Source organism: Chrysoperla carnea, chromosome 3, assembly GCF_905475395.1.
Source record: "Chrysoperla carnea chromosome 3, inChrCarn1.1, whole genome shotgun sequence".
Taxonomy (NCBI): domain Eukaryota; kingdom Metazoa; phylum Arthropoda; class Insecta; order Neuroptera; family Chrysopidae; genus Chrysoperla; species Chrysoperla carnea.
Window position 1 is genome coordinate 65,070,552 of NC_058339.1, and position 26,932 is coordinate 65,097,483.

The 26,932-nt window shown below is 31.0% G+C and overlaps 1 protein-coding gene across 1 annotated transcript; it reads left to right on the plus strand.

Moving 5' to 3' along the window:
* Positions 1 to 26,899, plus strand: LOC123296187 (dynein axonemal heavy chain 6). Its single transcript, XM_044877648.1, is given in 43 exon segments — positions 1 to 95; positions 163 to 190; positions 602 to 814; positions 1,957 to 2,065; positions 2,135 to 2,372; positions 3,272 to 3,594; positions 4,203 to 4,365; positions 4,929 to 5,264; positions 5,559 to 5,785; positions 5,884 to 6,058; positions 6,472 to 6,570; positions 6,641 to 7,022; positions 7,548 to 7,676; positions 7,742 to 8,422; positions 8,655 to 9,332; positions 9,876 to 9,990; positions 10,025 to 10,190; positions 10,369 to 10,821; positions 10,915 to 11,060; positions 11,127 to 11,398; positions 11,525 to 11,737; positions 12,020 to 12,205; positions 12,565 to 15,030; positions 15,451 to 15,612; positions 15,691 to 16,064; positions 16,207 to 16,449; positions 17,282 to 17,519; positions 17,585 to 17,745; positions 18,330 to 18,471; positions 18,688 to 19,046; positions 19,470 to 19,650; positions 19,722 to 19,901; positions 20,410 to 20,790; positions 20,914 to 20,933; positions 21,111 to 21,293; positions 21,471 to 21,672; positions 21,744 to 21,984; positions 22,501 to 22,701; positions 23,353 to 23,765; positions 23,844 to 24,116; positions 25,176 to 25,376; positions 26,112 to 26,229; positions 26,670 to 26,899. Coding segments are annotated over 43 exon segments (12,396 nt in total).
* Positions 26,900 to 26,932: the final 33 nt, after the last annotated feature.

The following is a 26,932-nucleotide window of genomic DNA, read 5'->3' on the forward strand; positions in this document are numbered from 1 at the left end:
ATGCCGTCAAAACAATTATCGCTTGGACGAACTTCGAAAGCTTCGTTTATACCGTCACATGATGTTTCATTAGTTTCGTTAACAAAAAGCCGCAAGTATGATGGATTTGAAAAATAATTTATAAAATTCAAACTTAATAATTGGAAACTTTTTTCTTTTTAGAAAATCCATTAGATCGAAATCAACTCTTGTAAGTGGCATGTTTTGATTTTTTAAATTTTAAACGTTTTTAACTAAGCGTCAATCTATTTGCCTTTATTTTCCTTTTGTTTAGTTTAATTTACCTATGCTTTATAGAACTATCTTGCACACAGTTTTTGTGGTGATAAAAAACATTATAGTTTATCCGATCGAAATAAAAATACGCTACAAAGGAGGACGTTAATGAGTAGATTTTTTGATCCAAAATTGAAAAAAATGTCAAGTTGATCGCGCGTATGAAATTTTTGCAACTAAACATTTTAGAACATTTGTATCAATACTTTTATATTCTTGTAATTTGTGTGTTAGGAATTTTACAATTTTAGAGGTTTGATCTAATTCTTTTATATGAGCGACAAACTCTTTTAAATTTGAATTATTGCTTATTGTAATTTTTTAGGAAGAAAAAACAACAGTTGAAGGATCACGCTCTACGGTAACGACTACATCACTTGACAGTAAAGATATTGTTCCCAGCTCAGATCCAGCAAATAAATTAATTTATAAACCAAAGAAAAAATATGAACGACCTCCTAATATTATACCATTTCATATACCACATAAAAAATTATTGGAGAAAATTGATCATAAAAAAGAATTACCGCAACCTTTGGTAATGATGCAATTTTTAGATATCCACAATAAGATCGTACCAAGTTAAAATTTCAATATTCATTTGCCTTCAAAACTTCAATATGTTCGTATAACATGTTCTCTACCCACAGAAAAAGTTTCGAATACACCTTGCAGTATTAAAAGGTTTGAATTTGACTTATAAGTATTTTGCGTTATTACTGACTAGCTGTTAAACATCGAGGACGTTTAAATGAACGACTTGTTGAATTAAATGTTTTATCGTGGTGTAATTTTATTGTGGGCCATTTGTAATTTATTTAAAATAGTGATGCAACATATTACTTCTATATCGATATAATGAATTAGAAGCATCGATATTAAAGAATATCGATATTTTGTAAAGTATATTGAATTTGGAGTAATGATCTATACAAAATTTTTCCTATTTTTCTGCCGTCTGCGTAACTTACGGTAGAGTCCTTTACTTATAAATACAGGGCATTACCTTAAATTTAAACACCACATTTTACTTCTGCCCCGACAACGACGAGGGTTATGTATTTGACCGGTATGTATGTACATCACGCTCTAAAAAGTATGAAAAAATTAAAATATTTCCATCTGAATAAAATCGTCATTAGCCAGGGGATCTCTTTTCCGTCCTGTGGCATACTTTTTAATCTTAGAGGTCTCCCGATTGTAATGACGGTTTTATTCAGATGAAAATATTTTATTTTTTTCATACCTTTTAGAGCGTGATTTTGAAGTCGTCGGGGTTTAAGTTTTTGAACTTTATTACTGTAGTACCTACCCGTTTTCCACGAGACTAATCCGTTTACTGTTAAATCTATAGTTGAATAATGATACATTTTTTTCATTATTAGTATTCGATATTATATTTCTTAAGCAATATAGAACCAGCGGCAGTTTGATCAATTATAATTAATGGGGTGGTAAGTTTTCACACTGTCGTCGCTTCGAAAAAAACGAATTAAAATATTAAATAACCTCTGCCATAGACGAAAATGTCTGAGGAACCGAGGTTAAACAATTTTAATATTAAAATCGATATTATATCGATGTATCGGAACATCTAATATCGATATTCATATGTCGATTTAAAATATCGATAGTGCCATGCCTAGTTACATCCATTAATTATTGATATTGCATTTTCAGACAGGATATAGGCAATTTCAGGATAAAATGATGGTACGCAAATTACCCTCACTTGATAAATCAGTTTCAATTAGTGAAACACTAAAACCTGAAGAACCACCCAAAAAGGGTAAGGAATGCACTTCGTTATCATTAAAATGTCTTTAGTTGTTTAATACTAGCTATTTATGTTTTTCAGTTCAACGGATGGAATCAATATCACGGCACATTTCAAGGGATTCCAAACAATCCAGAACATCCTTCACAATGAGTAGACCATTTTCATTAGAGCATATTCCAAGAAGAAAAAGGCCGAGTTGTATTGTTGATCAAGAACAACTCATTAACAAAGTTGAAAATGATCCAGAATATTCATTTTTTTATATGAGTTATGCAGTTGATAGGTCTTCGGAGTATTTTAATCCATACGCATTGAAGTATAAAAAATTTGTTATTTAATTTTAATAAAGCAAAATAATGTACCTTTCTAGAATTTTGAGTAGTTAACAGCCTCTTTTTACTTTTCAAAATCATTAGTTTCATTTGAATGCATGTTTTGACGAAATAATCCACGAGTTTAGGCGCCAAAAAGGATAGGTTGCTAGATATCTTAAATAATCTGTGGAAAAACAAGAGTTAAAATAAATTATTTTTCGAACATTTTTGTAGTTATAAAAAAACTTCAACAATAGTTTACATAAATGCTATATACATTGCCTAAAAACGTACTTGTAACTTGCTTTGTTTGGTGCATTTTGAAGTTTCTTTCGTCAACCATTTTCATCTTTGGTTCATTATATGCAATCTCAGAAACTGCACACCCAATCGTTAAATGGGCCCAATGTTTGCTTTTTGGGATAAAAATTACAATAAAAAGTGATTTTATCGAAATTTGATGAAATATGGTATTCAAGGTCATTTTGACCCAACAAATACTAAAATAGGGTTCATTTAATGGCTGGATTAGTAGTTTCTTTTTGAGATATCGTTTAAAGTACTATAAGAAATGCTTTTATAAACGATTCTGGAGACATTTCGAAAAATACTCATCTTATCGTGAAATGAGCTGAAATTTGTATTTTTATTTTGGCTCTTGTTACCCTTAATAATATAAGCATAAAAAATGTTTAATTTTACGATTGGATACTTCCATCATATAGGATTTTAGGCGACATCTCAGAAATTTTGTATTTTTTAGAGTTAAAATTACTTTAAAGTGATTTTTTTTATCCAAATCTTTTAAAAAATTGAAAAAATCACAAAAATATTAATTTAAATGAAATTTAGTATTTTTTTTAACAAGAGAAAGGTATTTCTCAAATTTATTTTTCCACAGAATCGTAAAGTATGAAGAAATTGATAAACAAAATTTTCTAACAATGAGTACACAAGCAGTTACCCAATATTATGGCAATGAGGTGTATTATACACCACTGGATCAATGGAAACATGAGTATGAATTATATTTAAAAGTACATGATATAAAATTATTTCGTTTGTATCGTGAATGGAAAGCATTCTTTTTATGGCGTAAGAGTATCTTATTTCGTAAATTTATGGCAGCTGCTTCATTTTTGGAAGAGAATTGCTATATTTTAATACCAATATTGCGAGATGCTTTATTGTCAATACAAGCGATGTGTTTTAAATTGGAAAGTGGTAATTTTATGAATACAAAAGTTTTTCAAAATTATTTGTTGTACTATTTTGTTGATTGCCAGGTAAATAATATTGAATTCAGTAATTCCAAAAACTGTCTATAACATTTCTTCATGATATTATTGGGAAAATCATTTTGCCATACGATAACCGGAGCCTTTAAATATAACTATGACTTAAACTGGATTTCAACAAGATTTGAATAAATAAATTTTAAGAAACGATAGTAATTTGTAACACAACTGTTCCAATAAAGGAATGATGACCGACCGATATATATTGACTGTTTGACGTTAATAGTGATTCTTCAAATAAAAGCACGGCAATAAACCATCTCAAGCCCGTCCATTTAAACCATCCATACTTTGACGACTTTAATACTATTAAAAAAAAGGAGAAATAATTCTCAAAAACTTATTAATATTCGACGCGGAAATAGGTGTCTTCTTAATATCTAATGATGAGAACCTACCCAATTTTATTATAGCCTTAGATACCTTAAAATTTTCTTTAGTATTTTATACAAGAATTAATAATATTACTTTTGTAGTATTCGAATATATTTTATTTGAAAACACAATTACTTGAATTTCAAAGCATGTCAACAGAAATAGTAAATACAGCTTTGCATAACGAATTACAAGTGCAAGGATTTACTATAGACGATCGAAATATACTAAATCCTCCAATGCGTAATAAATCAGACCCACCACCTAAAATGTCTTATATCGAACAAGCAAGAAAAAAACGTGTATGTACGCGATTGTCTCGGTAAGTCACAGACATTGAGATTGATGGAATAGGAGACTAGCAGCAGTTAGTTTAGATTTGCAGCAAAAAAGAATAACTAAAGAATGACAGAAAATTCCTTTTGCCCGAATGGTCTTATATGATTAAAAAACCGAAATACCAAGAAGCCAGTCAGTTATTTTTCTTTGCACCTGCATATTCGGGCAAGAATGTTGAAAAAATTGGCTGAGACTTGTATATTCTGATCACTGCCAGTATTTTTTCTATACGACTTGCCGTTCTTAGTAGCTCCAAACCATAAAAACAGCACTGGTCTGACAATCTTTAAGAAATATTATTTACTGCATAATTTAGTAGCAGATTCATGGAGAAATTCCACAAATTTGGTGCACAATCTTTCACAGTCCTGAGGAATACTTTTTCATAACTATATACCCAATACGTATAAATGTTGTGATAAACACTCAAAGAGTAAATACTAAGTAAACGCTTGTAAGACAAATCGTAGATTCCCCTTTTCTATTAATCTCTGTGGTATCGAATAATATAAAAACTTTTCTATCAATTCATAATTTTTCTGTTAGTTTTGTAGAATTAATTGATTTTCTAACCATAAGTATGATACATTCGTTAATGAGGAATTCATTTGAAGACTTTGAGCGAGTACTTCGAATACAAATGGATTTCATACCAACCGATCAACAATTAGAATCGACGGATATAAGTGCCGAATATAAAACGGATAGAAATATTGATCCATTATTTATATATGATGCATTAATGGATGTTGAAAAATTATTTTTTGATCCAACAAAAGAATTAACGAATGATGCATTCGTTAACATTATTAATTACTGGGATGAAGTTATTAGGTTGATTACACCATTATTAGATAATCCATTGTATGATCCATTTATCAGGTATGAATTGAATAATACGCTCTGATAATAAAAATTCAGTTTAGACGAAATACTTTAAAAGAAATAAATATGTCATATCGAGGTTGAAATCACTGTGAAGGCGTTCATGTATTACGGAAGTTTTTTTTCAAATTGTTTTTGCTTTTGGTTGCGCCCTACAATTTTAAGTAATATTGAATTTTCCGAAATTATGCTTATGTAATACTTGAACAATGCCAAAAACTAAAATGAATCAATTTAATAAGTTTAATCATCTTTCCACGAATCAACTGAGATTTTTTAATTGTTTTCCAGTCCAATGATAAACAATAAACAAGAGGATCGTTTAATTGGATATGGCCCTTCTTTACAAATGGTATTAGACGATGATAAAGAAATGCATCGCCTACATGGAAAAATATTCGAATATTTTGAAATTTGTTGGGCCGCAATGGAAAAATATGTGCAAAGATTTGAACCAATTCGGTTATTTTATGCAGAAGATGTTTCAGTGGATAGAGAGAAACTACGTGCAAGTAAAAGTTAGTTTTGCTTAATTAAAATATGCTATTTAATTTAATTTTAATCTATTATTATACTTGTGAAAATTAAATAATCAAAAATCTATTTGTTCGTTTAGATTTAACGGAGTTTAAAAATATGTTACAACGATATAATAATGAATTGCAACAAATTGGAACAATTATAATTTCACAAGATATTGGAATATTCCGTTTAAAACTACAAGAGATAAGGGAAGTTGCGTATCCAGAGCCTATTAATTTGATAAAAGAAATTAATGAAATATTACCAGAGTAAGTTGATACTTTTTTTCACTTTCGTTGTTTGATTTCGAATTCAGAAAAAGATATCGTCAAATAAACTTGCCATGACTTCGAGTCGCGTTCACAGAGATAAGGATAATAGTAGATCGAGGATTTAGATGATTAAGTAGTTACAAAAGAAATCTATAATTTAAAACAGAATTCGATTTTGAAAAGTGAGTTCAAAAACTAAATGAACGGAAATTTAAACCAATATATTTTAGCCTTCTTAAATATGCTTGCTAAAAGTCCAATTTAATAGGATCGATAATTTTAGCATTTCCAATTCAATTTAAAATTGTGCGCTCAGAAAGTTCAACACCCCCGCCCCCCCATGAAAGTTTCCCAAGAAAACAGCATCGTTTCCATTGAGTTGAAAATCAACTTTCAAATGTGGTAAATAGCTCGCATATGAACGATGACGCGAAAGTTGGACAAAACAAGAAAAAAGTATCAGCCATGAGTCGTACGGGGTTAGCTAATTTTAATGCCATGGACATAAAGTCAGACACATATCTACTCAGCTATTTTTTGGGAAGTATAATAAAATTTTTAATAATATCTTTCTGATAGGCTTGGAAATCAACAAATTAAAAAAATTATGGATGATGTAGCTGCTGCTCATGTTTATTTAGAAAAAGAACCAAAAACAACTGCTGAATATGTTGCATTATTGGAATACATGGATCAATTAACAATGAAAATTGATTTCCTAGAAGCAGATCTAGATTATGCAAAAGATTTATATGATATCACAGATGAATATCAAATTGCAATTGATAATGAAGATGTTGAAGCATATTTAAATTGTGGACAATATATAAATGGATTACGTAATATCTCAGATCAAATAATTGATAATAAAGAGAAAGTGATTGATAAATTAGGCAATTGTATTACACATGATTTTGATGAATTAATGATTGAAGTCACAAATTTAAAAGTTGAAATATCTGTAAGCGAATGAAATTTTTTTTGCTATATGCTTACCAAAGTTGTCACACAAGATAAGACACAGATTTTGCAGTTTTGTTTCGAAATTCGTAAGAAAGATGTTACTCTGATTGAAAGAATTATAATTCGATCTTAGGCTTATAAGTGTCTTGCCTTGTTTTTATTTCAAACAACCTAACTTTCTTAACTATTTTCCTGATTAATATTAATATACTAGAATTAAAAGAAAACGGAAAAATTATGATAGATGCGAAGACGGATTCTAAAAAAAATCAAATTTTACTCCTTCCTACTCCTCGTAGAATAATGATCAGGTTGTACTTTCCATTTACATAGAAATCCAAGTCACTAAATTTGTGGAAAAATATAACTTTCTTAGATTATTAATGTGCTTTGATCTATACAAACAGAGAAATCTATAAAACTTTCTTAACTTTAGCGCGGATCCTTTCGTTTGTTCTTCCTAAGGTCTTAAAAATTCTTTACACTGCACTGATATGAAGTATAAATATTTTATTATTTTTAGCAACCTTGGTTAATAAACTCTCGTTCGGATCCTAAAAAAGTAACCGAAACATTACTTCGATTGAAAGAATCACTTGAAGATTGTCAAAAAAGAGTTCAACATTATAAAAAAATCCAAAAAACTTATCGGGTAATGACAGATATTTTTTATTTGTTTAAAAAAAAACCTTTTTAAGCAAAAGTTTTGATTTATAGCTGGAAGTAACACGTTTTGATATTTTGGATCAAGCAATAAGTGATGTTAAACTACGCTTACTATTATGGGATACGGTGCAATCATGGAACGAAGCAGTTGAGAGTTGGCAATATAACGTATTTAGTAAATTAGATTTAGAAGAAATTAGTGATACAACACTTAGAAATATAAAAAATGTCAACGCATTGGAACGTGGCTTGCCATTAAATGATCTAGTTCCAAGTTTAAAACAAAGTGTTGAAATAATGAAAGACAAACTACCGGTGATCCAATATTTACGTAATCCTTCACTGCGACCTCGTCATTGGATGCAAATTGAAAATTTATTAAAACATAAATTTAAACCGGATGAAGTGATAACCTTAGATTTGCTTGAAAGTTTAGATTGTTTTAAGTATCCAGAACAGTTAATGGAAATTGCTGGACAAGCTAGTTCTGAATATGCGTTAGAAGCAATGCTTAAGAAAGTTGAAGATAATTGGAAACAAATTGAGTTTAATATTTTGCCATATAAAGATACGAAAGATGTTTTCATATTGGGGTCAACAGAAGAAGTTCAGGTCTTATTGGATGAAAGTATGATTACAGTGAATACAGTGGCAGCATCACGTAATGTTGGGCCAATAAAACATAAAGTTGATGAATGGGTACAAAAATTGGACTTGTTTTCGAAAACTTTGGTAATTAGATTAATAATACTACTGTATATGATTCGTAAAATTTAAGTCATATTGAGTTAAACTGAAAAAAAAGCCAAAACTGTGATGAAAAAAGTCACCTTCACTCATAGCCGAGCATTTTAGGACTTACAGCCCACCATTACCAAAAGATGTACAATATTGCAGAATAAGGAAAAGCATTTTGGGTCAGACAAATTAAGGAAAATTACATTTCAAATATTTTATATTTTAGGATGAATGGTTATCTGTTCAACAACAATGGATGTATTTGGAAGTTATATTTTCAGCACCCGATATTCAGAGGCAATTACCAAACGAATCAAAAATGTTTCAAACCGTTGACAAAGCCTATAAAGAAGTTATGCGACGTACTGCTAAAATTCCACTTGCCATGCAAGCAGCAATTAGTTCTGATGTATTAGAAACATTTCAAAATTGTAATAATCTATTGGATCAAATTATGAAATGTTTGGAAGCGTATCTCGAAGTGAAACGTGTCAGTTTTCCACGCTTTTATTTTTTATCCAATGATGAATTATTGGAAATATTAGCGCAAACACGAAATCCACATGCTGTTCAACCACATTTACGAAAATGTTTCGATGCTATTTCCAAATTACAATTTGGTTCAAAAGTAATCGAACGAGAGATCGAACCATCAATTGATGAAACTCCGTCAGTGATCGGTGAACCAAAAGTAGTTTTAACAAACGATATTGTGGCAATGATCTCACCAGAGGGTGAAGTTGTTGAGTTAGTGAAAGGTCTAAAAGCACGTGGTAATGTTGAAAATTGGCTTGGTCGTGTTGAAGATGGTATGTTTGTAATTTTACGCAGAAAAATGAAAGCAGCTATTCAAGATTATAAAGAACAAACTATTCAAGATTGGATAAGTTGCCATCCAAATCAGGTAACATTCGGCAGGACTTTGATCCTCCTTTTTAAATTTTTAATTTAAATAACTGGAACTCCCATTGAACGGCAGCAAACAAAAATAGAAAAAGTATCATTCTGTATTACCAAGTTAATCAAGGACGCCGCTAAAAATTTTCCGCCATCGCGAATCCCTCATATTTGATTTTTTTTACCCGACTGTCAGGAAGTGGTTATGTTTTTATTTATAAAGAAATTTCTTTTCTATGAAATTCATCTCTCCAACATTTTACCCCCTCTCCTAGCCCATTGACTGGCGACGCCTTTAGAGCTAATGAGCAAGTTCTTGAAGTTCCAAAGGGTGGACATCAGTGGGTATTTTGACTTAATCAGGGAGCCCCACATTGAATCAGTCTATCATGTAAATGCATTTCACAGTTTTCTGTTCAAAAGTAAAAGCAATATATAGATAGATATCTGTAGGTAGGCCTCGGTTACTCTGAAACTTGAAACAAAAATCTTATGGCTTCCTAAAATATGGTTGGCTATTGTATAATACAGTAAACTAATTATTTTCTAGATTGTGTTAGTTGTATCTCAAATAATCTGGGCCAGTGAAGTGCACGCAATTTTTGATTCAGAGGGTGATAAAGATGCTCAAATGGTTGCATTCTTGGAAAAGAACTATCAAGTGCGTATCAATAAATAATAATACAGATAAAGAAGAAGAATTTAAATAATTCCAATTTCAATTATAGGGTCTGAATCTTTTAGCTGACTTTGTTCGAAGTGACCTTAATCCAATTGTGCGAAAAATAGTCATAGCACTTATTACAATTGATGTCCACGCTCGTGATACAGTTTCTTTGCTAGTAAATAACCATGTACAATCGAGGTAGGTATGACTTATTCTTTTTATGTTGAATATAGACTTCGCATAAAAAAACTTTCAACATGCACACTACTAAACAAAGTCTTTTGTTGCAACGAAGAACATATTGTGGGATATTAGCCCGAAAAAATTGGGTAGAAATTTCATTTATATGAAGAAGAATAATCTGTTAATTTTTCAGTGAGGATTTTGAATGGTTGAAAATGATACGTTATTATTGGGATAGAGAAATTGATAATTGTTTGGCAAGAATGTCAAATGCTCAATATGTCTATGGATATGAATATTTAGGTGTCGGTGGTGTTTTGGTAATAACACCATTAACTGATCGCTGTTACTTATGTTTGATGGGTGCCTTGCAATTGGATTTAGGTGGTGCACCTGCAGGGCCTGCTGGCACAGGCAAAACTGAAACAACCAAAGATTTAGCTAAATCACTAGCTATACAATGTGTTGTATTCAATTGTTCAGAAGGTTTAGATTATCGTATGATGGGTAGATTCTTCTCTGGATTGGCACAATCTGGTGCTTGGTGTTGTTTTGATGAATTTAATCGTATTGATATTGAAGTGCTATCTGTAATTGCACAACAATTGATTACAATTAAAAATGCAAAAACTGCTGGATTAAAACGGTAATCATTTTTCCTAAATTATGTTTTGTATTGAAATTGCATCTATTGCATCTATTATACAACTCATTTTAATAATGAATTTCTTTTTGATAGATTTATGTTTGAAGGACGTGAAATTAAATTGGTTCGCAGTTGCGCTGCTTTCATCACAATGAATCCCGGATACGCAGGACGTACGGAGTTACCAGACAATTTGAAAGCACTATTTAGACCTATATCTATGATGGTACCTGATTATGGTAATTATTTTTGAGTGCAAGTGAATTTTTTTAGTGCAAATTTGAAAGAAATTTTATGTCTTTTAGCTTTAATTGCTGAAGTAACATTGTATTCGGAAGGATTTGTATCATCAAGACTTTTAGCAAAGAAAATGACACAAATGTATAAATTGTGCAGTGAACAATTATCACAGCAAGATCATTATGATTTTGGTATGCGTGCAGTAAAAAGTGTATTAGTAATGGCAGGATCTTTGAAACGTGCTAATCCAGATAAAAATGAAGATATTGTATTGATTAGAGCATTAAGAGATTCTAATCTGCCTAAGTTTTTAGCAGATGATGCTTTATTATTTAAGGTACATGCGCTATCAATAAAGTTATTTTAGAGTAAAAATTATAATACTGTTCGAAGCATCATAGGAAGAATAATAAAGTGTCATATTTAAATTATTGTTTTCTGAACAGTTTAAATAACATTGCAGGGTATTTTGGGTGATTTATTCCCTGGCCGTGAACTACCAATAGCTGATTACGGCGAATTTGAAATAGCAATTAAATTTATTCAGCAAGAGTTGGGATTACAACAGGAAGACTGTCAAGTAAATAAAGTTATTCAACTGCATGAAACGATGATTGTTCGTTGGGGTGTTATGTTGGTAGGACCTACTGGCGGTGGCAAAACCTCAGTTTTAAATGTATGAAATATCATTAAGTTCTTTATTTTATATCAGGGCTTATGTTTTCACATAAAACTTTAAGAATGGAAGTTGCAATAAACTAACGATCTTGCTAAAGCAGAAAATACAGAAAAGCTTAAAGAAGTATTTTGTTGAGAATTATCTCAAACAATAAATAAGTTTACTTTCTAGATCTCATAACAACTTTTTAAAACAACCGTCCTGATTAATTTTATATCCTAATCCTGTTAGCAAACTATACCTGTAAGAATCAAATTAAAATACCAAAAATTTTGACAGGTTCTTGCTGGAGCTTTGACCAAAATGCATACAGATGAAATCGAAGGTCAATATTTCCAACCGGTTAATCAGTTTATTCTCAATCCAAAAGCTGTGGCAATAGGTGAATTATACGGTGAAGTAAATATATTGACTATGGAATGGCGTGATGGTCTTTTAGGAATTGGAGTTCGAAAAGCAGTTAATGTAGGCATTAAAAAATTTGCACCCACTTTCTCGTCGTACATCTTAGTATTTCGAGCTGATCAGTTTACGAAGCAGACAGGCACGTGAGCGTAAAACGCGCAGTTATTATTATTATTTTTTTCACCCAAAATTTTGATGATCGTTTTAAAGTTCCTTGAATTAAAAAAATACTATTTTTAGCATTAGATAGATAGATAGATAGATATAAGTGTCATAAAATTGCCTGCAATGAAAATTCAAAGACTTTTGATTCCTGATTTTGCATGATTAACATCCTGTTTTACAAAATGATATGGCCTGAAAGAGGGTGTACACGCGGAAAAACTTCAGCAGTGATCAATTTATTTAATGTTTTAAAGGCTGGTAATATGGACCACCAATGGATTGTTTGTGATGGACCCGTGGATGCTGTATGGATTGAAAATTTAAATACTGTTTTGGATGACAATAAAATGTTATGTTTGGCAAATTCGGAACGTATAAAACTTACCCCTTATGTTCATATGGTTTTTGAAGTACAAGATTTATCACAAGCTTCTCCAGCCACCGTTAGTCGTTGTGGTATGGTATACATAGATCCAGGTGAATTAAAATGGTTACCATATGTAAAATCATGGCTAGCCAGAATTGAAGAAACAATTCTAACTCCCGACATAAAACTATACTTGTCGAATATATTCCAAAATTATGTTGACTTATGCTTTAATTATATCCAAAGGCATTGTGAGCATGCTATTAATCAAGTTGACATTAGCAAAGTTACAATGTTATGCAAATTAATTGAAAGTATTTTACGAATGCCAGGAAGTATTGATAAAAGTATGGATAAAAGTATGATCATTACATTTGTATCTCAAGCATTTGTATTTTCTTTGCTATGGAGTTTGGGAGGTAATCTTACAGCAAATACACGTGACAAATTTGAGATATACCTTCGTGAAAAATTATTTTTGGATTGGGAGGATGCTGCTTTACCGCAAGTGGGATCCTATTGGCAAATATTTTTGAATAATGTGACCAAAAGAATGGAAATGTGGACAGTATTAACACCAGAATTTACTTATGATTCAACAATACCATTTTTTGATATGCTTGTACCAACTATTGATACTGTACGATTCGGTTACATAATGGAACGAATGTTAGACGTAAATGCATCCGTTATGTTCACTGGAGATACTGGTGTAGGAAAATCTGTAATTGCCAAATCAGTCTTGAATAAAATTCAACATGATGGAGTATGGATTCCAGTAGTATTTAATTTCTCAGCACAAACAAGTAGTTTTCGAACACAAGAAATGTTTGAAGTGAAGTTAGAAAAACGACGTAAAGCTATAATAGGTGCTCCTATTGGAAAAAAGATTGTTATTTTTGTGGATGATGTAAACATGCCAAAATTAGAAACCTATGGAGCGCAACCACCAATTGAATTACTACGACAGTATTTAGATTTTGGTGGATTATATGATCGAAAAAAATTATTTTGGAAACAAATTGTGGATGTAATAATAACATGTGCTTGTGCACCTCCGGGTGGTGGACGGAATCCATTAACACCACGATTTGTACGACATTTTGGTATGCTTTGCATACCTCCACCCAACGAAAGTTCCATGAAAGTGATTTTTTCAGCGATTATTCGTGGCTTTTTTTGGGATTTTAGTAAGGAAATTCAAGAAATCGCCGATCCTGTCGTGGATGCAGCAGTTGAAGTTTATTTGCGAATTGAAACTGATTTATTGCCCACCCCAGATAAATCTCACTATGTGTTTAATTTACGAGATTTATCAAAGTGTGTTCAAGGAATTTTGCAAGCAGATTCTGGGACAATGCGAGAACAAGTTTTAATCAAACGATTGTTTTACCATGAATGTCTTCGAGTATATGGAGATCGTTTAATAAATATGGAAGATAAAAGTTATTTTTACCATTTACTAGAGGCAGTTTCTTTTAAATACTTTGGAGACAAAGTTTTAGAATTACCAGATCAAAAAATTTTAGAAAAAACACCAATGCTATTATTTGGTGATTTTATAAATACAACTATAGCGAAAGAAGAACGTTTATACGAAGAGATTACTAGTATGGAAAAGTTACAAAATTGTCTTACCGAATATTTGGAAGATTATAATTTGTCAGCTTCCAAACAAATGAATTTAAACTTTTTCCAAGATGCCTTAGAGCATACAACAATCATAGCACGTATCTTGAGAGCAGAACGTGGCAACGCTTTATTAGTTGGCGTTGGTGGAATGGGAAAACAAAGTTTAACACGTTTAGCATCCCACGTGAATATGTGTAAAGTGATTCAAATTGAATTATCACGTAATTACGATCACGGATCATTTTTTGAAGACTTACGTGGCATGTATTATGTGGCAGGTGTAAAAAATTTAAATACAACGTTTATATTTACTGATACCCAAATTTTGCAAGAGGAATTTTTGGAAGATGTGAATAATATATTAAATTCTGGAGATGTACCAAATTTATTTACCGGAGATGATTACGAAAAAGTTATGACTGGTATTTTGGAACCGGCAAAAAAATCTGGACATAGTGGCAGCCGCGATGCAATGTATGATTTTTTTATTGGGCGTGTTCGATCCAATTTACATTTAGCATTGTGCATGAGTCCTGTGGGTGATGCATTTCGACGACGTTGTAGAATGTTTCCATCGTTGGTCAATTGTTGTACCATTGATTGGTTTACAAAGTGGCCAGCAGCTGCATTGTTATCAGTGGCAACTGATAATCTAAAAGGTGTTACAGAAGACGAAAATGTTCAGGAAAAATTAGCAAAAATTTGTGTTACAATTCATGAAGTAAGTATTTTTGTTCATAAATTTGAGATGATTCTCTGGCATTGAACCTGATTAAACTTCTCCTATACAATCGAGAGTAATTTTTGAAAATTTCTTTCCAAAAGGCCGGTATACAAGTAAGGAAAAACGGTATGTAACCTAGCGTATTATAATGCGTTATAAGGATCGGAAGGGGCGTTCTTGAATTGAGGTTTTATTACATTTATAAATAAATAATTGCTTGTTCATTTGTTGCATATCAAAATGGTTTTTGGCGTGAAATAATATAAATAAAAGGTGGGTTAGATAGGGAAGGCTGAAATTTCCCGTTTTTAGCAGTATGTATTGCGAATTGAAAAGAAAATGTCCTCACTTTTATACTTAAGACGAAATCAATATTTGCATTTAAACTTCCTAATGTGACTAAAATTTATTTTTCAGAGTGTTGAAACAATGACACAAAGATTTTTTGTAGAAATGCGAAGGTACTTTTATACTACACCAAGCAGTTATTTAGAGTTATTGAAATTATATCGAAAAATGTTATCAGACAAACACGAAGATATTGTTCAACGTAGGGAACGTATTGCGAATGGTCTTAAGGTAAAATTGAATTTTTAAAATTTTAAGCCTAGGGCTGAATATTATTTTTGCAGCGGAATATTATCTTTTTGTTTGCAGAAACTTTATGAAACTAATAATGTTGTTGACTCAATGAAAGCTGAGCTTGTTGCAATGGAACCATCGTTAAAAGCTAAAAATAGAGATGTAGCAGAACTTGTTGATTATGTATCGAGACGACAAGCTGAAGCTGATAAAGTGCGTGCAGTGGTGCTTGAAGATGAAGCAGCAGCTAAAATTAAAGCTGAATCGTGTCAAAAACTAGCTGAAGAAGCTGCAAAAGACCTTGAGAGAGCAATGCCGGCTATGCGAGCTGCAGAAAAAGCAGTGACAGATTTGAAAAAAGAAGCAATAAATGAATTGAAAGTACTGCAAAAGCCACCGGAAAATGTAAAATGGGTAATGGAGCCCGTTTGTATCCTGTTTGGTTCAAAGTAAATACATTAATTATGCTTAACATTATTGCTTTTAAGAAGCCTATAAAGTCTCTTTCTCTGAAGGAGAAAAGTCTCTTTCTCTGAAGGAATTAAATTTTGTTTGTATGAAGAAATTAAAGTAATATCTTTTTTTTTGTAGAACTGATTGGGATTCAGCAAGAAAGCTGATGGGTGATAATTTCTTATACAGGTTACAACACTATGATAGAAATAATATTCCTGAATCAATGTTAAAGAAATTAGTTCCCTACTTAACACATCCAAATTTTAAGGAAGAATATGTGGCAGCCTCATCTAAAGTATGTGAAACTATGGTTGTATGGGTGAAAGCAATTGACGTCTATGCGAAAATTTATAAAGAAGTGAAACCAAAAATAATCAAGTAAGAAAAACTAAAAAAGTTCGAATATTCTAAGTTACGATACCGTTATTATGATACGAAATCCCATATCGTTGATAATCAGAAGTGAAAAGAAATAGTAAAATGAAACCTGAATAATTGAGACCTTATGGAACCTAAGATTTTTGAGTAATTAAAGAGACTTACTCAGTTTCCCTCATGCCTGGCTGTGTTAGTCAGGCTCTAAAATAGTCAGGTTTTTATTAAAATCCGAGAAAAATTAATTCTAATTAAAACAACAATTATTATATTTGTATTACTTATATTGCATAATCCACTTTCTTTTTTAATTTTTCAAAAGAAAAATTAATTGTTTTACATGTATTCGATCTAAAAACAATTAATCGATGTAAAACAATTAATATTTCTTTTGAAAATTTATTTAAAAAATGGATTATCCAAAATAAATATGAGTAATACAAATATAAAATTTGTTGTTTTAATTTGAATATGGAATTCCACAAAATAAATCTCAGCACAATGAATAAAATTAATTATATCTTATTTTGCAAAATTATTTCTTATTCCTAAAAGTCTTTACAATGATTGTCCCACCGTAGGTTGATTTAGATAAATTTGCCTATTCTTGAATTTGTGATTTTGAAAATTACAATAGAAAGCTGTCGAATCATGGAAAAATCCTCCAAATTATATTTTCCTTCTTAACAAATAGCATTCAGAGCTAATTGGATAAGAGTATAACCTATGTCTTAAGAGCGCCAACGACGGAGCATGCAAGATAATGCATGCCCAAAAAAATTTTAGCATCATTTATTGGATCATCAGTCATCAGATCATTTTGCTAAATTTTCAGGCGAGAAGAAGCAGACAAAGAGTATAAAGAAGTAATGACAGTATTAAAAGCTAAACAAGCGATGTTAGCCGAAGTTGAAGCTAAAATTGCAGATTTACAAGATCAGTATAAAAGAACTTTATCTGAATTTAAAGAATTGCAAAATATGATGAATATAACAGCAGGTCGTCTTAATAGGGCTGGACGATTAACTTCAGCTTTGGGTGATGAACAGCTACGTTGGGAAAAAGCTGTCGAGGTATTGTTATACGTAAATTGAATACACTCAATAAAATATAGTCAATGTCTTTTTTTAATTCTTAGAATTTTGGTGTTCTGTTAATAAATTTAATTGGCGACATTTTAATAGCCGCAGCATCTGTAGCCTATTTAGGAGCTTTCACTTTGAATTACAGAGTAGAACTTGTAACAGCATGGCTAAAATTGCTAAAAGCATTGCAAATTGATTCATCTGAAACATTTAAGTATGTATGAATGGTAAAATTCATTGTTTTTCTAAATCTCGTTAAATGGATGAGTAATTTGAAGACTGTAGATGTAGGTTTTATATTTTTACAGCTCCCCCTGCCAATCCTCGCCTAATTTCTTTGATGGTCAATTTACACTTAAACCTCACATTATTATCATTATTCTTAAGAACCTTGACATAAAATTGGCTTTGATACTGAGATGATCCTCAAATGCAATTTAAGAATGCCATTTTTCAGATTTTTCACAGTGTTTTTGAACACAAAATCGACATTGGTGTCGATGAAATTTGCTTTTACGATCATATATTCAATCAATTATATTGAGCCTCTATAAGTCAACTCAGAAAGCAATTTAAATTATTACCTTCCATCGTTATCTTAACGGTGTATAAAGCCACGTTTCTATTTATTTTCACTAACGTTAACATTTAAAATACTAGTGTGATAGATTAGGAGCTTTGCGCTTTTTCCCCATTATCTTTACACAATAAAGCAATAAATGTTTTTATTAGAAATATTTTTCGATATTTCAAAAAATATCTAGAATAAAACGCATATTTAATTTCAAATGTTTTTAGTCTAATAACAGTATTAGCAGATCCTTATGAAATACGAGTTTGGAATACATGTACGTTACCCAGTGATAATATGTCCATTGAAAATGCAATTTTTGTCACGCGAGCAGGTCGTTGGCCGTTAATGATTGATCCTCAAGAACAGGTAAATTGAGCTTAAATAATATACTAATTTTGTCTGTATCGACATATCCAGGAAATATTCTTCATCTCGCATATTTGTAACAGTCAAAAGTATGTATTTTGAATTTTTAAATACATCTAAGTACAGATGCGCACAAAATCTAGTTCTGAGTTGATAGAAACGAATGAGTTGTTTGGCTCATAGCACAAATTGTTAATTTTAATTAATCTACATTAGGCAAACAGATGGATTCGTTCATTGGAACAAGCAAATGGATTAAAAATAACAAAATTAACTGATCCAAATTTTATGAGAATTCTCGAATCATCAATACGTATTGGAGTTCCTGTATTATTAGAAGAAGTTGGTGAAACACTTGATCCAACACTTGCACCTATATTGGCGAAGCAAATTACTTTAGTGGGTGGTAGATTAATGATACATTTAGGTGACACTGATATTGAATACGAAAAAAGTTTTAAATTTTATATAACAACCAAATTACCAAATCCACACTACATGCCAGAAGTTTGTATTCAAGTGACATTAGTTAATTTCACTGTTACGCCATCAGGCCTGGAGGAACAATTATTGGGGTATGTTTATTATTATTTTTAAAATAATTTCAATAAGATCGAATCAAATTTGCCTGTGTTATCAAAAAAATCAAACTTTTTAACTTTATGACGCCCGGCGCATGTTTTAAAAGTCTTAAATTAAGAGTTCTGTTATTTTTAATACTCTTTTAACATCATAAAAAAAATTACTGTGAGCAGTCTCGATATTTGCTAGCTTCGGGAGCTGACTGCTCCATTCTTTTCAATGCTTAGGCGGTCTTTTGACCTTCGAGATCCTGATGTACTGCACTACTCAGCCCTATAATAGCTACGCCACCAACTATTTTATCAAGTCCTCGCCATAAACGAAAAATATTATGACAGATGAAAGGCCTCGAAGAACAATTTTTTGAATTAATCTCATTTTTTAAGCCTCGAAAAAATTTTTAAATTTGCTTCCAGAGATGTAGTGCGGCTTGAACGTCCAGATTTGGAACAAATGAGAACTGAATGTATTGTTCGAATTAATGAAGATAAAAATCAATTGACTAATATTGAAGACAAAATATTGAAACTGTTATTCAACTCGACGGGAAATATCTTAGACGACGAAGAGTTGATTAACACTCTAAACGAAAGTAAAGTAAGTTTCCAGAAATTTACTTAAATTTACCCGAGATATTGGATTAACTAAATATTGATATTTTTTCTTAGGAAACTTCAGCTGTTATTGCTTCTCGATTAATTGAAGCTGAAGAAACAGAAGTAAATATATCAGTAGCTAGGGAAAAATACCGTACCGTAGCAACAAGAGGTTCAATTTTATTCTTTGTTGTATCTCAATTGGCGGAAATCGATCCTATGTATCAGTATTCATTAAAATATTTTAACAATGTAAGTTGAATCACAACCTTCAGTTTGAACGACTCGATCGATTTTAACAATAATCAGTTTTTTTACTTTAATTTTCTAAATTCAAAGTTAGAAAATTAAAATTGTTAAGACAGCCAATTATTTCTTGGTGGATTTGTACTAGATACACCCTTGTAACCTGTTCGTTCAACTAGAACATGAAGCAAGCGCGGATCCACAAAATTTTTTTGAGGAGTCATATATAAGAACTTTTCATAAAATAAACTTACTTACTTTTTTGAGGACAAAATGGGAGAAATTACCTCTCGCTGGATTCACGCTTGGTATATGTCACAGCCAAAATTCTTATTGGAAAAAACCCATTTTAAGTGCAAATAGTCTGACTTATTTGGATTGACACTGATTACTATAAAAAGTTTGGCGAACTTTGTATTTTGTGGAAATATGTAGTTTTAATTTTGTGAACTTTTTGTTATGGACATAAAATTTACAAAATAATTTTAAGAAATCTGTTTAATATTAATTTTAGCTATTTAATAACACAATTGAAATTAGTGAAAAAAATGAAGATTTACCCACAAGATTACAAATATTATATCGTGAATTAACGTTAGCTGTATATACGAACATTTCACGTGGATTATTTGAAAGGCATAAACTGGTTTTTAGTTTTCTATTATGTGTAAATGTATTAATGAATGCTGGAGAAATATCTGCCGCCAAATGGAGCTATTTAATAAATGGCCCTTTGGGTGCAAAAGCATCCAAACCAAAACCAAATGTGGCAACTTTATCCGATCAAGTATGGACATCAGTATTATATTTAGAAGAAGTATTTTCCGATATTTTTAGTGGTATTGAAGCAGATTGCTTATCAAAGATTACAGTCAACATTGGTGATTATATGCAGGTAAAAAAATAAAATAGAGGGCTGGTAAGTTGACATCTCCCAAAAGCTCATAATTTGCGTTCTAAGGTTTATAAAACGAACCCATTGTAATCCATTATTTTCTTTGTTAATATTCTAAAAGAGCCAATTTTTTGGGATTCATTGCTTGTAATGGTTATTCATTTTATGCCCATTTTCTTCTATGTTCGAAAGGGTCTTATGTGAAAGATTGGAAAGGCCATGACCTAATCCATCGTTCTGTTTTAGAGAAAAATCAGACTGGAAAATAATAAAAACTTTCAAAAAAGAAATTATAGTAAAAATTATTTTCAGGAAATTAGTGTGATATATGGTAATGAAACAAAACCTACAATAGATTGGGAAAACAAATTAGAAGCATTTGAAAAATTAATGTTGGTGAGATGTTTGAAGGAAGAAAAATTAGTTTTTTGCATAACATCGTATGTAAAATTCAAATTGGGCCAAGCTTTTGTTGAAAGTCCTCAAGTAACATTAAATTTATTGTAAGAATTATTTTGTTTGTTGTATCATAAGGACGTTCATTTGCCAACCTGTTTTGCTGTGTGCGTTCATAGAAAAACAGTATGTAATATGACGTCCTTGTTCTTTTATCATTTTTGTATACCCAAAAAAAAAACTAGAGCTTAACATAAAGTTTAATAAAAATATTTCGATATTAGGTACCAAGATATAAATAACACAACTCCGTTAATATTTGTACTGAGCACAGGATCCGATCCGTTTGCAGCATTTCAAAGATTTGCCGCTGAAATGGATTTTACAGATAAAATACAAAGTATTTCATTAGGGCAAGGACAAGGTCCTGTTGCCGAACGATTATTGGAACGTGGTCGTTTGAAAGGAGAATGGGTATTCTTACAGGTTAGGTCTAACCCTTACAAATTTGCGTCCTTGATGAAACGAATTGTAAAACATTTTATATTTGAATTTAGAATTGCCATTTGGCAACTTCCTGGATGCTGAATATGGAACGTCTAATTTTAAAATTATCCGAACGTGGTACCAAAGTTCATCAAGATTTTCGTTTGTATTTAAGTTCTATGCCATTAAAATCATTTCCAGTATCGGTTTTGCAAAATTCTGTAAAAGTAACAAATGAACCTCCGAAAGGGTTACGTTCAAATATTAAACGAGCATTTTCTGAATTAAACGAAGAGGAATTTGAATATCATCGTAAGTTACTAACTAATTCCAAGATTATGTAATGATATGAGAGCTGGCAATGTTTTTAAGAGTTTATTTAGAGATGGCTGAATTTCGGAATTTCTTTCCTTAGGACACTTAGGTCCGACTGGAGTACGTCTTGCATCTCAAATCGGTTACGTTAATTAATCCGGTATTAAATTAATCGAATTTTAATCTGTCAAATTTAAAATTACATTCTTTAATTGTAAAATCAAAATTTCAGCCTCACTAAAATTATTAAAATACGTTTTTTTAAATTAATAGAATAATGTCTGCCGAGGTATTAGCAACGTAAAAACTTTCTAGAAATTATATTTTATATTGCTTTTTTGGAAATGTGCACTAAAAAAGCAACCGTTCTCAGGTACCAGATTTCCTTCATCCTAATTGCATTAAGAAAAGAAATATTCAAAATTCAACCATCTTAAAATGAACTTTTTTCTGGCATTGCTAGACTCTTCTGCCGTAATATAAATTGTTATTGTTTTAACATGAATATCTAAGCTTTGGGAATGGATTGGAGAAAAATTGTATTTGGAATTATATTCTTCCAAGCAGTTATACAAGAACGGAAAAAATTTGGACCGCTTGGGTGGAATATTGTTTATGAATTCACAGATAATGATCGTGAATGTGCTCTTTTGAATTTTAAAATGTTTTGCGCTGGTGGATATATTCCTTGGGATGCATTGGAATATATAACGGGTAAAAATTTATCAATAATTAAAGCTCAATCGTATGAAACTTTTCGAAATTCAGTTTTCTGAGAAATTACAAAAAATACATGTGGCATATAACCTTAGCTAGCAAAATGTAATATAATTTACAACACTTTTACACTTTTACTTACAACAGCAGGAAATTTGTTGGACACTTCGACCACTTGATAACATTAATAGTTATTAAACAATAAAATAGTGGTTGGTCATTGGTGATAGCTTAAACATACCGTCATCATGCTCATTAGAAAAGGCAACACTTTCGAAAAAAGTCGTAGACGGAATTTTGATAGACTAGCCGAAAGGAATTAGCCACTCACTAAAGTGTCAAGTATATATAAATCATTAACAAAGCACCCACGGTCTATTAGCCTGCACGAAATTGCATTTTCCAAAAAGTGGCTTATGAGTTATGCTATCACTTTGTTTTAAAAAATCCGATATTTTCAAGAAGTTACCAGAAGCAGAAACCGAATCCTTTAAATCAATGCAGTTTTCAATAATTTTTCTTAAGTTCTTACAAGAATTCATTGCATTTTTCTAAGTTCTTACAAGAATGCATTGCATATCACTTTATAGTTTCATGCGATGGCAACTCGTCTTATAAAAATATGATTCTCTCTTTGAAATTTACTAGGCGAAATTACCTATGGTGGGCGAGTGACCGATAATTGGGATCAACGTTGTTTAAAAACAATATTAAAAATATTCTTTTCGAAACCAACTTTGAAGCCCGGTTACAAATTTTCTCCGTCTGGTATTTATTATTGTCCCGAAGAAGTAAAATTATCCAAATTTAAAGAGTACATTGATAATCTACCATTAATTGAACAGCCGGAAATATTTGGAATGCATGAAAATGCAAATGTTGCCTACCAAACTAAAGAAACGGGTGACATTCTGACTACAATACGTCATTCGCAACCTCGCACTGAAGAGACAGGTGAAGGCAAATCAGCCAATGAAATTGTGATTGAACTAGCCATAATGATTGAGAAAAGTATTATTACAAAAATTATGATGGACGATGTTTACCCTCCAATGTTTGAGGTAAATTCTAGAAACACGGAACCATCAAAATTATTGAGCGTCTGCCAACAAGATTTTGATAATGTAACTTTTTTTTAGAGGGATAAGGAAGGTCGATTACCATCATTAACTACAGTTCTGACTCAAGAAATTGATCGTTTTAATAAATTACTGAAACTTATTCATAGCTCATTAGATATGCTTAAAAAAGCGATTAAAGGATTCGTAGTAATGTCTGAAGAATTAGAAAGTATGTTTGTGGCTATGTTACATAATCAAGTACCAGGTTTATGGGCAAAAAAAGCTTATCCATCTTTAAAAATTTTGGGGAGTTGGGTGATTGACTTGCAATTACGATTGGATTTCATTTTAGTATGTAAAATAAAAATTTTCAATCACCAATTTTGAATCAGCAGATTTACGAATGATAACATATAGTTAAAGGCCATTGTTAAGATATTTCGAAAACAAAATAATGTAATAACCAAAAAAAATTTGAAATTTTATTTATCAATTAATCATCTTTTTATACATCTTATGTGAAAAATTCATATCGATTCTCTGTACGGTTTAGAAGAAAGAAATTAACTATCAAAGTCAGTGTTTTTACCAAAAAAGTTTTTCTTTTTCATGCACAGTTCTTAATTTTTGTATGATTTTAAAGCTTAAAACTTGAGGAATACTTATAAAAGTTTTTTCTATAAATGGTAAAACATTTTTAAAAGAACTTATTGACTAAAAACCAACATTTATCACCATGTAAAAGAAGGGCTGTTTTTAATAATGAATTTCTCGTAATTTGTAAGGAGAATCGAATTGAAATTTATACAGAAGGCGTTATAAATACTCATATCAATTGACATACAAAATTTCTTTTTTTTTTGTTTGGTATCGAAACACCTTAAGTTATCCTATATACAGCGTTGCAGTTTTTGTATTATTTTTATAAATAAGATGTCTAAAAATTTTCTAGGAATTTTTTTTCGTTTTTAGAAATTTAAATGCCTTGAAACAAATTTTTAATGACCCTTTTGACCCTATTAATATTATCGGATCTCCCTATTTGAAGCAGCCTACAAAATTTCAATTCTCTATCTTTTATAGTTTTTGAGAAAATTAAGTTTGGCCCTAGTTTGGCTGGAAAACAAAAATGTTTCAAACAAAAGCTATTTATTTTTTCATAAGGAAAAATTTTTAAATTACTTTTGTTCTCTTACGGTTTACAAGATAAAGACCTATAATTAGATGATGAACACCTATACCAAAATTTGGTTTTTGCCATCAATATTTCTAAGCGCTGCAAACTTGGGACTAAATTTAATATACTCTGATATATTTCATACATAGGGTATAAAAATACTTTATAGCTAATTCAGAATTGGGCGTAGAAAATGAAAGGCTATTTATTATAAACAAATTTCATTCATCTAGCGCTGGCTTGAAGTTGGGATGCCTCCATCAATTTGGATAAGTGGTTTTTTTTTCCCACAAGGATTTCTTACTGGATGTTTGCAAACACATGCCCGTAAATACAATTTGCCAATCGATTCCTTATTATTTGATTTTACGATGACAAATATTTATATTGATCAGGCAGACATAAAGGCATTTAATGATAAAGAAGGGAAGAATGCTGTAAGTCTTAGAAAATTAATTGTTTTTTGCTGATTTTATTTAAGAAATTTGAATTAAACTAAAATTTAATATAAAATTGAATCATCGATACCAAACTAATTTTGGTAAAAATTATTTTTAAAACAAGTGAAAACAAACAATTGATTGAGTTAACTGTTGAAATACCATGAATAGACAGTTTTGACTATGCAATCGTTTTTTTTTTTACGTCATATAAGTAAAAAAAGATAGTCACTCGTAGATACACACATATAACTGATATTCCTATACATACTAATAATGTTCTAACCTAATTTGCGCCCCCACAGATAAACAGTGATGTTTACGGAAAAAATTTTAAAACAAAAGTTGTTTTAAGGTTTATAAGGACCATTTTTTGCATTAAAACTTTTGTTCTATCTCTAACAGTTTACAAGATGGGTCCTACGGACATTTAACAGACCTAGGTTGCTCATTTACGAACTCACACTTTTTACGTCAGCACGTTATAATAATTTCAGCTTGATATCTCTTTTCGTTTTTGTGTTATCGTGTTAACGGGCGGACAGACAGACGGATAGAAAACCGGACTAATTAGTTGATTTTATGAAACCTATACAAAGGTTTTGTTCATAGCATCAATATTTTTAAGCGTTACAAACTTGGGATAAAACTTAGTATACCTTAATATATTTTATATATACATGGTATAAAAAAGCTGCGTATTATTCACGATTTTGACTATATTTTTAGGTTGCTGAAATTTTTGAAAATCTTCCCGTAGTAAAAGATGGTGCTATCGTACATGGATTATTTGTCGATGCAGCTAGATTTGATACTGATAGAATGCTTTTGGTTGATCCAAATCCAGGTAATCATTTTTGAAAATTTTTGGAATATTTTATAATCCATATAAAATACATTTATGCTTTGCTAGTAAATATTTTGCTAAGAATGAAGTGCCTTAGTAGGAAATCTAACGCAAACTAGCAAAAATAATGTCATTTAAACTAATTTTCTTCCAAATAATGGCAAAAGATTTGAGGACTGTCACGTGTTATAATTCAAGCAAGCTTCAACTCCAAATTTCTTAAGTATGTAACTTTATTCCAGAACTACAAAGTTTTGAATAGGTTAAGATACTCCTCCCTCGAAGAAAGTTCTCCACATCGCGAGATATGACTAGCAGAAAACGCATCATCACATCGAAAGATTTCCTTTAACAAAATTTACTTATTTTAAGAGCTCTTTCAAGTCACAAACATAATTATCATTTTTCCAGTTGTTAAACAAATGTTCAATAATTTTTAGGAGAAATGAATCCACCATTACCAGCAATGTGTTTAACACCATGCACAAAATTACCAGAAGATGATCCACGTTATAATGCACCATTGTATAAAACATCAATACGAGCTGGAGTTCTTTCAACAACCGGACATAGTACAAATTTCGTTATTTCGGTTTTACTACCGGCTAGTGAACCACAAAGCTATTGGATTATTAGAGGAACGGCTCTTTTAACTCAATTAACTAATTAATTAATTTTTATAGTTATGTATTTACATAAAATG